General features: G+C 45.9%; 1 protein-coding gene across 2 annotated transcripts in view; it reads left to right on the top strand.

The window, feature by feature from the left end:
• Nucleotides 1–17,164, top strand: part of JCAD (junctional cadherin 5 associated) — a 79,580-nt gene that overhangs the window by 40,905 nt on the left and 21,511 nt on the right. For both annotated transcript variants that reach the window (XM_023632270.2, XM_023632269.2), the window contains exon 2: nt 9,884–10,228. In XM_023632270.2, coding sequence (XP_023488038.2) covers nt 9,948–10,228 — 281 coding nt within the window. In that variant the 5' untranslated portion in view covers nt 9,884–9,947. The remainder of the gene's footprint in view (nt 1–9,883; nt 10,229–17,164) is intronic.

Raw genomic sequence — 17,164 nt, 5'->3', positions numbered from 1 at the left:
TTTTTTCTCTTTTTTTCTGTCTTTTTGAATCAATGTCTTAACACTGACCCAACCCAGCAAGATTAGCGTTCCAGGATCCTTTTGATCTTCCACCCAAGTTTTCCATCTCGTATTTTTGTAGTCACCTTAAAGAAATGTAACTCAGTGATGGTTGCCCTACTAACATTGTTACTTCACAGATGAAGTATGCTTTTTATATTTTAGGACATTTTAACAGCTTGAGGGCCGTGGCGGAGCTAGTCGTCACACTGTGTGGTATGGTAACAACAGTGCGTAAGAACTTACTGTCCCAGGACTTAAACTGGAACTGTTGAGTGCTTTATTTAATTATTAAGGCTGAAAAGGGACATGGCAATCCTTTTGCTCATGATAAAATGCATAGTTCTACTATTAAGGGAAAAAAAGCTGTGGAAAACGTGTAGGATCTTTGTATCAGTTAGCAATGTGCTCCATTCTGGGTTGTTGTATGTCTTGGCTATTTACCTCTTGTTTAAAGAAAGTACTTTGTTATATATTAATCATAACGCCAGACTGAAAATTTGTCAGTTGAAGAAATATTTACAGTGAACTGCCAACAATTTGAGGGACTAATTACATCTTAAGTATGGAATGTCAGTGAATACAACTCAGAAGTTTTCTAGAGGAGTAACAATGTCTAATCAAGACCTTTAGAATGCTGTTTGTAATCTTCTATTAGATTTTATCAGCAGGTCGTGTAATGTTAGGCTTACTGAAAACAGGTTAAGAATCTCTGTAGCAGGTAGACGCATGTACCATATACTAGACTTTGGAACCTTATGTAATTTACTATTCATTTATTCTTTTCTTTAATGTTTCTTTTATGCTCACTGAGTCCTCCAAATATGTAATATGTTTTCAAAGATGCATTTTCCTAATCCTACTTACGCAACTCTTTTAAAAGTTTTTTTCTGATGATGAAGTAATACTAAGTTACGATATATGAAAATGACAATATTTGACCATGTTTTACCTGTAAGATGACAGCTTCATATGGTTCTACCTAATCCATTTCATGACAGGACATCACAAAATACAGTATAAATAAGGACTTTTTTTAAAACACATACTCCAGTACCACTGTTGATATTTTGGTGTTTTCCCCCATATGCATATGTATTTAAATGAAATTGGTATTGTACCGAATCTGGGGTTTTGTATCCTGCTGTTATTATTTAACATGGTACCATGAGCATTTCTCTGTGCTGTTATATATTTGAAAACGTAATTTGATACATTTGTATACATATTATAGTCTACCCTGTGGATGTACCAGAATTTTTAATCATCCCTTAAATGGACATTTAGTCTGATTTTTTATTATAATTAAAACTTGGATAAGTATCCTTATAGAAAACTTTGTGTGTCTCTCCGGTTATTTCATTAGGGTGGATCCCAAGAAGTGAGGTTCTTAGTCCATAGTGTTCCAGATTTTTAAAGATTTTATAATATATTAATCCCTTTTAAGAAAGGAAATACCCAGTTACACACAAACCCCGTACGTAGTCATACTCCCCAAATCGGAGAGCCCTTATAGCTCACCATGCCCTCACTAACAACAAATATTGCTTTCTAAAAGCTTCAGAAATTTAATAAGCGAATAATGGCATTTTGATTTCATCTGCATATGTTTGATTGCAGGTAAGGTTGAGCATTTGTTTCATATTTTTAATTAGGTATTTGTTTCTTTCATTTCTTAATTTTCAGTTCATGTTCTAGGCACATGTTGAAAAAGAAAAGTTCTGGTTGACTTAATGAGCATATTAATATTTTGTTTCATTTCAGTGTCTTGGGGAGCCTTATAAGTGTAAATATGAGAATAAAAATATTTTTATTTTTATAAATGGAAAGGGAGGGGGAAATGTTACCTCTTCAATAACATTCACTTGCGAGTCTCAACCTCCGATGATGAGAAAGCCCATATTGAAATAAGACCACCTAGACTACAGCATCCACAAGGTGGGGTGTTGACGGGTCTTAGGTGTCTTCATGTTCTCCAGCACAGAGCCCAGTGCCTGCGGACGTCTGCACAAAGTAAGGGTCTTGACCAATTTAAGTTGGACTAAGTGTGCCACACCTACACTTTGGACTCCTGGGACAGAGAACTGCTAGATGGTGTACTCCCTGGCCTAACCCCCACCCCCTTGCCCCCCGTGCCAGCGTCCTTCTCTTCTCAGTGTGTGGCCATTGAGCTCTGCTCTCTTGGTCACCTTCTGTATGGGTGCTAATGAGGCCAAGGTCAGAGGTTCTATCTTCACATGACCTATTTAGCTTTGTTCTGGTTCATGGCCACAAGCTGTGTTCTTTTTACTCTGGCCAGCTGACTTGGAAATGCCTGCTGTTCATCACAGGGAGACCAGGCTAGAGAGGGGCTGATTTCCAGAGCTAGAAGGACCCTGAGGAACCTCTAGTTCAACTTCTTATTTTACTTTTTCTGGAGAAGCCCAGAGCCCAAAGAGCATCTCTCCTTTTGTGCAGTGTCTCAGGCTCGGTGCAGCCCAACAGATAGACATTGAGAACATGGAGAAAGAGAAATTCATCTCTACAGGGAGTGGGTGGACAACTCAGCTCCAGGCTTCCATGCTAATGCATCGTTAACAACTCCTTCCTAACTTTATCATCCCTCCATCTGAATATAAATGATAGGCTGATATTTAAAGAACTTGGAAATCTACCACACAATAAGATGACTCTCTTTCAGGTTCTTTGAAAGGGAGAAAAGTTCTGATGAAAATCCATTTGAAAATGATTTGGGGAAAAGAACATTTTGTGGGAATAGCTTGGTTAAATCAAAGTAAAATTACCTATCACAACAGTGATTTCTGATTTTTATATTTCTCTTAATGATATGACCGTTATCTTAGTCACCAAGACTAAAATCCATTGGTTGTACTTCTTCCTTTGAAAATTACTCTTCTTATTCCTTTTTTTCATATAACCTCTGCTACTACCCAGCACATGACAATACAAGGGGCTTGTAACTACTTGTCCCCACATCCGTCCTTGCTCCGGCCACGTCAGTCCTCCGCTTTCCTGCCAGATTCTCTGTAGGGCAGCCTTCCCCTTCCTTGTCTAGACCCTTTTGTGGTTTCTCATTGTCTGCTCAAATAAGGTCCAAATTCAGCTAAGAGTGGCTATTTCTGTATAGATAATTTTTTTCTTTTCGAATTCAGGTTTTTTCCTGAAAGTTACTCCTCTCCATTTATCATAGATGTAGTTTGTCTGCTTTTCAGTTTCACACAACAGGTTTCATGACAGCTGCGTGTTACTGATGAAGAGCCTGCCACCCAAGATGCATGAAGAGGTCTGCCGAAGGTCACGGAGTGGTTGCAGGGTGTATTTGTGAATGCATCATCCTACTGAGTATTTAAAAATGAATTCTGGCGTTGCTGTCGAGACATTACGGTCAAGTGAGGCATCAACCCTTGTGTGTGTGCACGTGGATGTGCGCGTGTGCGTGGTGTGTGTGGTGTGTGTGCGAGTAAAGAACTTTTTCCTTTTAAATATACAGTTTTTCATTTTAATGCCACCACGCCTTATATCTTTTCTTGTTTATGTTTATGCATTGTTTGGTAAATTAGGAAACTTTTGTTGCTGGAAAGGAAGGAAGTGTAGATGGGTGAGCCTAGGGTGGTACACGGGCTTCAAAGCTACATAGACTTTGGTTTGGATCGTGGATCCTCACTCACAAGCTGTGTAACCTCAGACTCTCAGCCTCAGTTTTCTTGTCTGTAAAATGGTGACATCTATATTTACATTAGATTTGCTGGGAGTATAAAATGAAATAAAGTGAGCCAAGCACCTAGCAGGCACCTTTCAGATGCCCCGTGGGTGGTTGGCTTTCATCATCTTTCCTGCATGCTGCTGTTCTGAGTTTATAGAGCAGGCTCTTCCTTCTGCTCTGTACAGAGAGTTCATTGGGCTGGAGGGAGAATAAATTAACCACGAATTGGAAGGTATTCTTGGTGAATTTGTTAAGCATCTGCTGAAGTGTATTTGAACATTTTACCACCTATCACAAGCATCCTTAAGGGGGTAAAATAATAGGATATAAACTTAGTGATATCAGGAATCAAGCGAAAAATCTCACCCAGGAAAACTTGACTGTTCAGCCTTGTTGTTCCTCCCTAACCCGTTCCCTTTAAACCACCTAACTTAAATAAATTAGAGACTGCATCCAATAAGCATCTCATTTTGGGTTTCATCTCATGACTTTAATGTAATTTAAACCAGTCCTGTGGAGGTGAGCAAGAGAATTGCCGATTGAACCCTGACTTCTCACCAAGCTTGTATTACTTGCTTTTTGTTTCCTTCACTTTATCTTCAATTGTTATGAGTTTTGATGCTTGTAAGTATGCATTTTAATAACACAAAACAGGAAAAAACCCCAAAAGTTTGCATTTATCATAACTCCTTTTTTCTGTATTGTACACTCAGCACAATATCTTTCTTCTATACAAAGAGAGTTGCTATGAATCCAGTTTTTCTTCTTTCTATATACTGTCCTACGAGGTTTCCTTTAACCAAACAGCTTGTTTTGCTTAACCCAAGTTGTACAACTGGGTGTGAAGTTCTCTGAGTGGGTGGCTGGGTCTAGCCCTGATTTCTCACTACTTAAATTGAGCAGTGCTGCAAAGTCCAATAGAAATTACTGTCCAGACATCCTCATAGCTCCTAGGAGCCGCGTCCTTTTCTTTGGAATAAGTGGCAGCTCCATCTGTTTACAGATGAGAAGACGGAGGCCTGGAAGTCGAGTCCCTGGGTGGAGGCCCCTCCCTAGTGGAAGCCCAGGTCTTTCTGACATCACAGCCTGTGTGCTGACTGCGCTGCCTCTCTCTGTGCTTGTGGGGAGAAAGTCTGCAAGTGCTTCCACCTGAGATGAGAAGCAGCAGCCGAACACGCGCTGCCCAGAGACAGAGATCCGTTAGGATGTGTGCCTTTTACCAGGCTGTCCGTTTCTATTGTGGTGGTAGAGTTTTTAAACTGCTTTATAAATTTTATCGTTGAAAAGATGGGCTTAGTCTAGGAATATATGGGTCAGAGAATAGGGGGAAATATGAAAAGAACAATAGTGAAATCAAAAGAAGCAGAAAGCTGCTTCTTGGCATTCTCAAACCAAAGAGAGAGGGATAAAAGGCAGCTCGGCAGACCCCGTCCCTCTGAGGGACCTGCGGCTTCCCCCTGTGCTTCCGTGGTGCTGACAGACCTGTCAGCCGGGCACTAAGTATTCCGAGGCTCGGATACCAAGCCCCCAGGAGATCATGGGTAGAGTGAGGAAGGAAGCAGCAGACAGGGCTTTTCCTTAAGGAGATTTATTCCTTTTCATTTTATGCTCTTGAGTATAGGAAAGTAGCTTGACTTTGTAGCTGTGACTTTATTTCTTGGAAAGAGAATTTTTAATGGGCTAGAAGAGCTGTATTTGTTGTTGAGAACAGAGCAATGAACCTGTGAGACCAAGGAGTTTCTCAGAGGTTGATAGGATCTTTGAACTTGACAGAATTTCGGAGGTCATATAGCCCAGTATCCTGACCAGAGCAGGAGTGATTTCCACATCAGTGCTTTTCAGACCATAGGTCTTGACCGATTAGTGCATCCTGAATTCAGTGGGTGGTGAGCAGCATTTGTGAAAAGTGAAATAGAATAGAAAATACTACATATTAGACTGTGAGGGTGACTCTTTTTCCTCTAAAGTTCTGATTGATGTGTGTGCACATACCATCAGTGGGTTGCTGTAAAAACAAAAAAGTTTACAAATCACTCACTCAGCCTCTGCTTGAGAACCCCTCAGCGTGGGACTCGCCACTCTCAGGCAGCTGTGCCTTGACGGACTGTCTGGTAACGTGTTTGTTGTTATGTTAAATGTTTCCTCTGCATTAGTGGTGTTTAGATATTCATAAAATGAAAATGCTATTTAAAGTGGGCTCATTTGTCTCTTGTGATTGTGTCCTGGCCCAGCCAATGCTAGAAGTCCCTTCCTTACCTGAGTTGGTATCTGGGCACCTGCACACTCTGGGCCATTCTTCCTACATGGTGCACTATGTGTATTTGATCCAAGGCAACAAACTGATAAAGTAGTGAAGGAACAGCATTCTTCAATGAACTGGCTGGGAAGCATACTTGCAGGGTACCTCACGGTGCAGGTCTGCTTTGAGGTAGAGGATTTGTTTGGCTTAGAAGCAATCTTCCAGAAGCCTCCCTGACCTCTTGAGACTGGGTCAGGGTCCCTCTGTCTCATCCTGTCCTTATCCCTGTTGCAGTGCTGTGACACTGGGGAGAGGTGGCAGGCTCCCATCACTAATCCATGCATACGCTGTGTTAATCGCCAGTTTTCCAGCTGTCTACAGATTCTCAAGGGCAAAGAATACATCTTATTCATTATTATAGTCTCAGTGCCTGGTGCGTCATGGGCATTCAGAATTAATGTTTTGGACTCTATGAAATAACGCTTACTGTTCTAAGTGACTTGGATGGAGGTTGAAGTATCCAGTCACAAAAGACAAGGATGTGGGTGATATAAAGCGGATATGACTTTGGAAATCAAGAGTTAGATCCCAATTCATACAAAAGGAATTAGGAACTGGTCTAAACTACATGGTGAAAATTAATAACTAAGTGAAATCTTTCCATGAGGCAAGTAACCCTTCAGAGACAAACTGGAGCCATCATCGCATAGTAAATCCACAGTCATATTTGCATGGTGATTTACACTTTTCTTTATTCTTATTTGGCCCTCAAAAGAGTCTGGTGAAGTGGAAAGATAGTGGCATTGCCATTTTGCAGATCAGAAAACTGAGGTGTGGTGCAGGTGATGACTGCTCCAGGTGTCCTGGCTGGGCCTGGGGGGGCGGCACTAGTGCTGGGATGATGAGGACCGCACCTGATACTGGGCTGTTTTAACTCACACATCTCTCTCCAAGTTGTGAAATCTAATGTTATAATTTACGTTGATATCAGATTTTGGCATATGCTTGTTTGCAGCCACCCTTTGAGTTGGTGTGGGTGACAAATTAAGTTCTGTTGATTAGAATGCTGGTATCTCAGGATTGAAAAGAAAATTTGAAAGGACCAGCTTTTAGTCCAGCAACTCACTGGATGCCAGTGTCCTCCTCAGCACGTCAGCACTCCCTCCTGATGGCCTGTGTAACTGATGTGTTAGTGATGGGGCGCTTGCCACCTCTTGAGGCAGCTCATTCCATCTTGAGATCAGGATGCTCAGGAAAGTAGGCTGAGTATGATAGGGGTTAGAGAAACTGTGACTGTTCCGAAGTCTGTGTAGGGGACAGGTGAGGTTTCGCGTGTGTGTGGAGGTGAGGTAGAAGCCTAGGCTCTCAGTTGGGATGAAGCAGGTGAAGAGTGCAAGGCTGAGGGAGAGGAGTCCTCCGTGGGGTGGAGGGGGCTAGGAACACTCACTGGGTTATGGGCCTGCGGGTCACCACTCCTCTCCTCACCTCTCCCACTCGGCTCCAAGTCCTGCTTGCTGAAGCTCGTGTGTTTCCTACCCCTGCCCGCCACAAGCTACTGGCCTCTGTGAGACGAAACAAGTTAGGAGTTTCCAAGGATCAGTACACTTCTGACCTGAGCCCTATAAGGTCAAGTTATGGCTCTTACGAATTTGAGTCTTTTTTGAAAGACGTGTGGCTTTTATGGCTTGGCCTGTGTTGTCATGCCACTTAAGGGTTTGCTAAATATGATTTGCTTGCAGACCTAGCCATAATGGTCCAAGGTACCTAACTCCAGTATGAAAATGACCCACATGCATGTTTTGTGAGGGTCCTTTCTTCTTACCACTGTAACAGTGGGCTGCAGCACAGCCAGCCCTGCGGTGGACACTGGCCAGTCGCTCTGCATGTTGGATGGCCAGTTGGAGAGCAGTGCACTTGGCTTTGCTTTTAAAGAGCCTGACGTGGTAAGAGAGAGAAACTTGAGTGTCATAGACCTAAATTCTAACTTCAGCTGTGGTGCTGTCTGGATGTGTAACATTGAGCTGGTGAGTTTCGGGACCTTGCTCTAGGCTCCCAGGATCCTGTTTCTATGTCATTTCTTTACTCTTGGGATAATTGTATCCAAAATCTATTTCAAATGCCTGTTCCCCCTCTCATACACAATGCACATGCAGTTTATCTAGAGAACTCCTCATCATTCTTCAAAACCTAGCTCAAATGTCCCTTTCTCTCAGTTTTGCACTCATTCATCAGTTATTATTGAAAGCATACTGTCTCCTAGATGCTGGGGGTGTACCACTGAATAAAACGAAGACTTTGCCCTCATGGCCTTGCCTTTGTGTTCCCATAGCCCTCTGTTTGTAATGGCATCTCTTTCCTCTGCGGTCTCTAGCCCAGTGACTTACTCAGTTGAATCAAATGACAAATGCTTGCCTCTCTGGGCCTTCCATTTCCATCTAAGTGGCTGAGCCGAGTTGTCGAGCTGCTTAAAAGACAGATAGCAGGAGTGTCAGGAATGGCAGAGTTGCTATGGAGAATTTTCTGCTCATACAGTAACAGCCAGAGCTAGTCAGCCTTCCATAAAACGTAGGTACCTGGTGGAAAATTATAGACATGGATACTCTCCGTGCTGACAACCAAGACTTTGCTGCTGCCATAATCTAGCATGTGATGAAGAGTGAGGCCATGCACAGTCAGCAGAATCGTGTGATAGCCCCAGTAAGAATTCCCACTGACAGGAAGGACATGCATCTCCCCGTCACCTGCACATGGGCCAGCAGGCATTTCCTGGCCATTGTTCGAGGGGCTGCTGCGGTGCTATTTCCGCCCACTGTCCCCAGCGAAGTGGCTTGGAGCTGGCCCAGCTCTTCCAGGCCCAGCTTCTGTGCGCTTCTCTCCCAGGCCAGCGTCACACCCTTCGGGGACGCAGCAGCAGATCTGTCTGCCCAAACTGTCTTCCACTCTGTTAACAATGTGAAGACATAGGAAAGAAGATTCTCTTGTGTAAAAATAAACATGGCGGCCCCACCACTATCACACTTGTGCTCTCAAGTGGGTTCCTGTCCGCTTTTATTCTTCTGTGTTGGTTCTGTCACCTCTGGGCAGTTTACTCAGGGAAGGTGCTGCTGTTGAATTAATGCACCATGGCAGCATCTGGACGTGGACACCCTTGGCTCAGAGATGCAAAACGTTCCCCCAGATTCCTAGGGGACAAATTTGATTCTTTAAAGTCTCGTGTAGAAAGGAGGAGTTTGGGATTGTGCGGTGGGTGGGGGTGTGTGCTGGACCAGGGTGTCGTGTGCTTACTCATGAGCCTGAAGCCTGGAGATCTGTTTTCAGCAGCTGGTTGACCTCCCTGGGGAGGTTCCCCATCTAGATTGCTTCGCTCAAGTGTGTCATGGCTGTGAGTTGATTAAAGATTTCACTCTGCCCTTTTAGAGCAAAAGGTATGTCTACAAGATGAAAGGAGGGAAGTATAATAAGATTAAGCTGGACACTGGTCGTTTCTCCTTTTAGAAACATGGGGTTGTAATTGCAGCTTCTGAGTCTGTATTTATTTTGTCCTCTCTCATGCCTGCTGTTTTCAGATGACTGAGGCGAGGGGATGGTGGACACTGTTACTCATTTCATTGCTTAAACACTATTCTATTCCGGACTGTTCTACAAGGCAGCCATCAGAGGGTGGGGTCCCCAGAATTACCACCATATCCTGCAGAGCCCGTGCTGCATCCACCCTCTCTACTTGAATAAGATGGAGAGTGATTTCAGGTGGAGCACTCCACGTTTCTCCACCGTGTGTGCAGGCGCGTGCTGTGCTCATGAGCAGGGTCTGGTTTGGTCGGGGCAGAGGGAGGAGGAGGTGCCAGGTGCAGTTCCAGGGAGGACCAGTGACTCCTCACCAGTGCTCTCTGTTGTCCCCTCAGCGTGGGTCCTGTCACCACGACCGTCCCAGCGGCTGCGCTTTGATGAGGCCAGTGTGTGTGCATTATGTACAGCGTAGAAGACCTCCTGATTTCTCACGGATACAAACTGTCAAGAAATCTCCCAGCACCACACGAGGATAACTATGAGGGGCACCAGCAAGCAAGAAGAGGCGCCAGAGCTGGGCATGGCCTGCTGAATGGATGTGAGGATGGCCCTGCAGCCTTCTCACGCAGTGGGAAGTCCCTGGGGAAGGGACACGTGAGTGACTCTGAAAACAGCCACCGCATCCCGAGAGGCCACGGACAGACCCAGAGTGCTTCAGCTTCCAGAACTTCTGAGGCAAGGTAAGCTTCCACGTGAACCCACCGTTTTCTTTCCACTGGGGTGTTTGGCAGTGGGTGTGTAAGTAACTCCTTCAACTCCTTATATTCGGCTGGACCAGGGAGGGAGAGGGTCAGAGACGAGAATGCTTCTTTCCATCGGGCTCCTTGGGATGTCCCAGCAGCACTTAGCACGGGGCCCGGGCGTACTAAATAGTGGTGAGTACATGAATTCTATCATGCTAAACGAAGCATTTTAATACTCGGCTTCTTTGTTCCCTTGTAAACTTCGTACTGCCTCAGCTAGGAGTCATTTTAAAACTCTGTGAAAGCTAGTTTATGTCAGGCGCACGTTCCTAGTACATTTGGCTTTCTTATTAACGTGTTTCAATATTTGGTACATTACAGAGTTGAAAGGGGTCTATATTCCCTGCTGTTGTGAAGAAGAAAACCTTTCTTCTTGTGTATTCATATAATTCCATTGGCTTCCAACCCGTCTTTCCCTTGCACACTCGCTGGCACCAATGTGCGTATCCCATCTGAATACAGCTGCATCTGTGAGTGTTTTCTTACAACAAAAAAGAGGGTGGGTTGGCTAGGGAAACAGAGGGGCTAAAAAAGAGGGGATTTCAGCAGCTCTCCACAGAGCCAGTGCAGGAGACCAGCCCTGCGACTCTGATCCACACGGTTTGAACCTGGAGGAAACCCTTGTCATCGCTTCATAAAACTGTTGTCTTTAGTGCCGCCTCGGGGTCAGCCTCAGGTTGGGGAAGGCGGGCTCTGCCCATATGGAGCATGTTATGTAACTGTGTGTAGCCAGGAAGAAATGGACCAAGGAAACAAATGCAAGCAGAGGCGTATCTTTAAGGGGAACAAACAAGCATGCAAAAGTGGGGTAAATTAAGTCTAATGGGAATGAACCAGCCCTCCAGGGTTAGAAGTCACCTTTTCACAGAAAGGATCTTCCTTCTTGGTTGACAGCTTCCGGGCAAAAACGGGAGGGATTTTGTTCCTGTAGTTGAGAGCATTCACCACCTTAGTTACTGAGTGAAAGCAGAGGTGCCAGCCCCTCTTCCTGTCCAGGGTGGTAGAGGCAGGTTTCTGTTGCCTAGTCAGGAGCACTTCTCTGGCGAGGGGCAGGGTTAGCATTGATGGGGCCAGCTCCAGGAAGGGCCCCGGGATGGAGAAGGACTTGAAGCTGCTTTTCTTCAACTTTGCCCTTCAGAAGTCGCACTTGCGTCCTCTACTGTTTTGAGCATACTGTCTTTTCAGCCATTTTCCCTGAGAACTGTGCCCACCGTGGATTTTGGAAGCGGGTGTGATGGACCAGCAGGCTGAAGGCTAGGACAGCCTGAGCTGCTACTGCGTAGACTCGTGCTTGATTTTATCCTGCCTCCACTGCTTCTAGTTTTGTGCTGAGCGTATCTGTCCCTTCCACCTTGGGTTTCAGGTGCTGAGGCTGTCCCTTGTCTGCTCCTTCTGTTATATTTCCTACAGAGCTTCTTACAGTGCCGGCACACAGTGTGTTTAATATATGCTCGTGGGATCAGCTCATTCTTCCCAGCATTGTGGCACCTGTTGAGAAGCAGAAGGCTCAGTTTCCGACGATATAAAGAGAGTGGCCTGGAGTCCCTGTGAAGGTGCTATGTAGGCGATGTGGGGCTCTCAGTCTTAAGTGGGACCCAACTCTATCCCTAGATGAGAGATTAGAGTTGGGTCCTCAGTGGCCACAATAGAATCAGGTTTAGAATCCCGTGTGGGCAATGTGACTCCCAGCTTCATCTGTAACTGGCTCAGGACTTTCTAGCCTCTATGTGATAACAGGTTCCTGAGGACCACAAGGGCCCACCAGCCTGGCCTCTATGCGGGTAGGGAAAATCAGGTCTACAAGCCATCTTTCCATCGTGGTGAAGTGCTCAGATAGGTGGCTTTGTGTGGCACTGGGATGTCTTTGTACAGATGGCAGAGTTCTTCACGGAACTGGTCTCTTCCCCCTGTTTCTGAGGTTGGCTGATTAACTTGGGAGGTGTATAGTAGCTTTCAGATTGAAGATTGCCTTGTAGGGTAGAAGAGAAAATGCATACATGTTTGCAGAAATCCATGCCAGTGCCCAAAGCCTCTGAGAGCAGCTGCAAGGCTTCTTGGGTTGAAATGAAAAGGTGTTTCTTTCTTTAGTAGCCAATAGACAACTGAAAACAGGAGGCAGACAGAAAGGTAGGCAGGAGAAGAATTATTTTCCCCAATAGAAAAAAAATGCTTGTGGAGGAAATAAATGCATGCTAATTTAACAGCTTAAAAATTTTAAGAAAAAGAAAAAGAAAAACCAACAATACTGTGGCTTATGTGAATTCTGAATCTGGATGAATAAATCATTCTCTGCCAGATCCCAGTCACTCTACAAGTGCAGTTGTGGTCCTGCAGCCTGGCCTGTCCCACACAGTGACCCTGCTGGGCTGGCCTCTGGGTCTGGGGGCAGCTGTAGCCAGGATGGCCCTGTATACCTACAAGGCATCAGGATGACTAGGAGGAGTCACTAGGGTCCCCTCTTCCTGCAGTGTCTCGGGTGGGTTGAGGTCTGCCCTAGAGTGTGTCCGCACACCATGGGCCAGTCCTCAGTGCCCCGCAGACTCCCTGGGGAAGACGGCCGTCAAGAAGGCCACAGGGCTAAAAGGAGATTGTTTTGTTTTGGCAAGATGGCGAAGATGGAGACATGTTGGCAGTGTTATTATTTTATAGCCAAAGAATGTGAAGCCTAGAGAATGTTGGTGACTTGGCGAGGGCCATTGGACGCTGCCGTGTAGGGAAGCCTGACCCAGGCCACAGGCCCTGGGCTGCCAGGCCAGCTGGTGGCTGCCACTCTACAGCCTCGCTGGGCCTGGCCCATCTCTCCCTTGTGAGGCCTGCCTAGTTTGAAAGGGGCGCTCCATTCTATGAGCAGCTTTGACGGTTGGCCTGTGCTGGACTGCCCCGTCTCACTCCATTGTCCTCCGCCCTCCCTGCGGCGTGCGTGGATGTGTAACAGCTCTCGGGGCACAGCTGCATCCCTTTCCTGTCTGGAGCTGCATGAGGAGTGCATCCTGTCGTACCTAACTTAGAGGATGCACGTAATGCTGCTTCTCTGTGTGCATTCTTAAGGGCTACATACTTGGAAGGTAGTATTGTCCTTTATCTGGGGTGTGGTGACAATGGTCAGGACTTCCTTCTTTCTCTCTGGTAACTGACATCAGCTTAGAACAGAGTTTCTTCTGTAAGGGCTGGTTATATCCAGTAAAACTTAAAAAGAGAAAAGGAGCACAAATTTCCAAACATGCAAGAGACGTTTCCTAACTTGCTGAAGAGGCTGTGCTTTGCGTTTTCACTATTGTTAGATCAAGTGACATTGAGCACCCAAGATGGCAAGAGAATGACAGTTCTGTTGTGAGGAGAGGTGAAGGACCGACTGAACGTGCTCACAAGCCCTTACACTCAAGTGGTGGGGACAGTTCTCTTCTCATGTGTACACAGTTTATCTGAGTTAATGATTAGAGACTAACTGTTTTCCAGAGCTGCCTTCAGTGTGTTGCGCTGTCCGTCTCAGGGCTGGTAACTGTAGGAGATTTAATGCAAAGAAGATGGAGCCTGAAGCCTGGTTGTGCGACTCCCTGCTCAGGGGCCTGCCTAGCTCTTTAACGGGCCCTGTAGGCCTTCTCCTCCGAGCCCCACCTGCCTTTCTTGAGCCTGCTCCCGTTCTAGGGTGCCAGCCACACGGGGCCACCATGTGCTCCCCACCCTCTAAGCCCTGCCTGCAAGTGCCTGGAACCTCTCCTCCCCATCTCTCTCTGGAAACTCTGCCTTAACAGTTTGACTTCTTGAGCTTCCTGCAGTTGAAAGTACTCTCTCCCATGTGTTCTTCCAGCACTTTCTCCAGCTTCCTGAAGGCTGACACCATTTCTAATTCATCTCTGATTTTGCTAATTCCTATTAAAGAATTTTGCATTTATTAAACAACCAAAAAGATTTTAAAAATAAATTGGATCAAACCTGGTACTTATACACCACGGCAGTTGTGAGTGCTGAGTCATTGGGCTCCACTGGCGAAGTGGAGGAGGTTTCCAGTGAGAGGACCTGTGTGAGGCTAGTTAGGAAAGTTCCGTTGTGAACAGGAGGAGTGTTGGCTTTCTGTGCTGGGCAATTGGGCTAGAAATGTTCATGGCTGCATACGTGCTGACTGGGGGCTGAGCAGGTGGGAGGAGGAAGTGCCCGTCCCAGTCAGCAGAACTCCCAGGAGGCCAAATCCTTCCTGGTGGTAAAGTTTCCCTGCTTTTTAGATTCTGTGGGTGCAAAAAACTGCAGCCCACCTGGAAGAAAAGGGGGAAATGGTTGTGAGGCTCTGACGGGCCATCTTGTGGACGCCCGTAGGTAGGAAATGAAGACGAGCAGGCCTCATTCCTGTGGGAGTGAGAGCTGGGAGCCAGGATGGGTCCGTCCCCTGCTGTCTCTCTGGGTGGTGGGTTGTTCGCCTGGGGGAATCTTTAGATCTCTCTGCCTCCTGTGGCCTGTCTCTGCATCTCCCTGTGCTTCTGCTTCCTCCCCTGCTGACCAGCTCTTCTGTTCACTGACGGTTACTACTTCCCGGTGACTTTGGTTCATGGTGACTTGTATTCTGCTATTGCCTCTGCATGGCGGTCTAGCTCCAGAGCCCCCTGATGACTACCACCTTGTCTCTTAATTTCAATTTTTGAGCTAATTGATCATTGTGGGCAGCCAATGGATGCTTTGGCCTTGGTTAGTGAGTTACCCCTATTCTGATGAGTGGGGGCAGGGGGGAGGGGGTGGCTGGGGGAGGGACATGGGACGGGTTTGGGGAGGCAATGACCAGACCTGGATGTCTGAGCTTTCCCTGCTGTGATTAAAGGGGCTATGGATGAGGGCCGTTTCCAGGCTGGGAGGGGGGATAACCATGCACCCCAAAACATGTTCTCTTCTCTCTGCACAGAACATTCACTTAGTAACTTGAAAGCCTTGGCATTTCCCCTTAAGTCATTTACTCCTCTGAGAGCTCATCTAGATGCTAAACCACTCCTGAATGGTCTGAGTTAACAGATTGTGATGATGAAACTGGCTGCAGGTTTTGCATGAAAGTCACTCACATGAGCCAGAAAAAACCTCACAGGCCATGTCAAATATTGCTGCAGTGTTCATAGGTTCATAGCTGGAAAACCACGAATGTCTATAAAACTGCAGTCAGCATTCTCTGTATCAGATGATTTAATGCTAGATTTTTACTATGTCCTAATTTTTGCCATCTAACCAAAAACTGATACTGAGTGTACCTTATATGTGGCATCTCTGTCCTCTTCTGGCAGTATGAAAAGGATGCTTCTGAGAGCTTATATTTACATCTGTGTTTAAAGATTATAGTGAGGCATATTCTTTTAGTTCATCATTTTGCACTGAGTTTAACTTTTTTGCACGTACTGTCTTGTTCCAAGGCTTGCTTGCCAACACACACACACACACACACACACACACACACACACACACGATAATTAAGGGGAAAAAGAGGAAGTGGGAAGGGGAAAAGCTGGCTGTTGGTACATGGAGGGAACTGCATGCTCAAAATGAAAGTAGCCATAACTAAATAATACTTAGCTACCATTAAAATATGTAAAAGACTGTTATCAGGCATTCACGGTTTCCTTAATGTGTTTCCTTTGAAATAATATAATCAGAGGAAGCTGTAAAATACCTTAACATAGCGGAGGTTTGAATCTGAAAGTCGTACTATAATGAGTTCTTCTCTGCTTAGTCCCAGGGATTCTGGTAAAAATTTCTGTTAGTTAACCATGAGAATACCTTGTAATTATCTCTTGTCATCAGCGGCGGTCCCAGCTGATTAGAGACTTAGCCAGCGGGGAGCGTCTCTGATGTGGCAGGCTGGGCCCTCATCTTGGGAGGTTTCTATTTGATCAGTAAACATCCATTCTAGATAGTGCTACTGGATATGGTAAACAGTTAACTTTCAGAGGCTTTCTAAGCTTCTCTCAAATCATATCCTGCTTATAATGGTTTTCCAAAAAAGGCATGCTTCAAGTTTAACATCTGTTTCTATGTATCTCTTTCTCTTTACAAAATTATACTTTCACAAACATGAGTTGTCTTCTAGCTGCTCAGTATCCTAAGTGGTAGGCGTTGTTTTTGACCTCTTCACAAGAAAAGCATGAATTGATCGAGCTGGCGTGCTCAGGAACACACCTGAAGATTCGGAGCTCCTGTTTTCCCCATTGTCTTTCCGTAAACCCTTCTTCTGAGGTTTTTGTTCTTGCTCATAGCTGTGTAACCTTCCAGAAGTGCCCGAATGCTGGGCCTCTCTCCTGCATGCGCTCCTGTGTGTTGGTTGCTTTCCTGTCACTAGTTCCTCCTACCCCGAAGCAGGTTGGGCCCTTTGAACATGAGGCCTCTGGAAGATCGGTGGTGAGCAGGCACTTCTGGAAGTAACAGGAAGACCTCAGCAGCAGCACAGCCTGGCGCTTGTCTGCCTCGGCAGCATGTCATCACCAAGAGGAGAGTGTTAGGGTTGAGTTTCTTCTTTAGCTAGAGAATTGGATTAGTTAGCAAGCGAGGAAATACCCAGGTGAGAGGCACTGGATGGTGAGGACCTGAAACACGGCTCTGAAAAAGACCCAAAAGGTCTTTAGGTCCAGTCGCTTAGTTTCTGAGACGACTGTACCGCTGAGTACCTGATGAAGCACAAGGAGCCTAGACTGGAGTCTGGTTGACATCTGACTTGCACCAGCAGTGGGCCCTGAGGGCTTCAGTTAGCTTCCCAAGCACGGAGCATCCTCATCTGTCTGCAGAGAGGGGACTAGGGGTTCTTGATAGCCCCTCAGGCACTCTGGCTTACTCGTCCCTGGTGGCTGCCTCCCCGACTCATTGCTGCTCTAAGCTTGGCTTCCACAGAGCAGAGGGGCAGAGGCACAG

The sequence above is a fragment of the Equus caballus genome, chromosome 29, assembly GCF_041296265.1.
Source record: "Equus caballus isolate H_3958 breed thoroughbred chromosome 29, TB-T2T, whole genome shotgun sequence".
NCBI classification, from domain to species: domain Eukaryota; kingdom Metazoa; phylum Chordata; class Mammalia; order Perissodactyla; family Equidae; genus Equus; species Equus caballus.
Note: the sequence above shows the minus strand (reverse complement) of the source record. Positions and strands in the feature narration are given on the sequence as shown.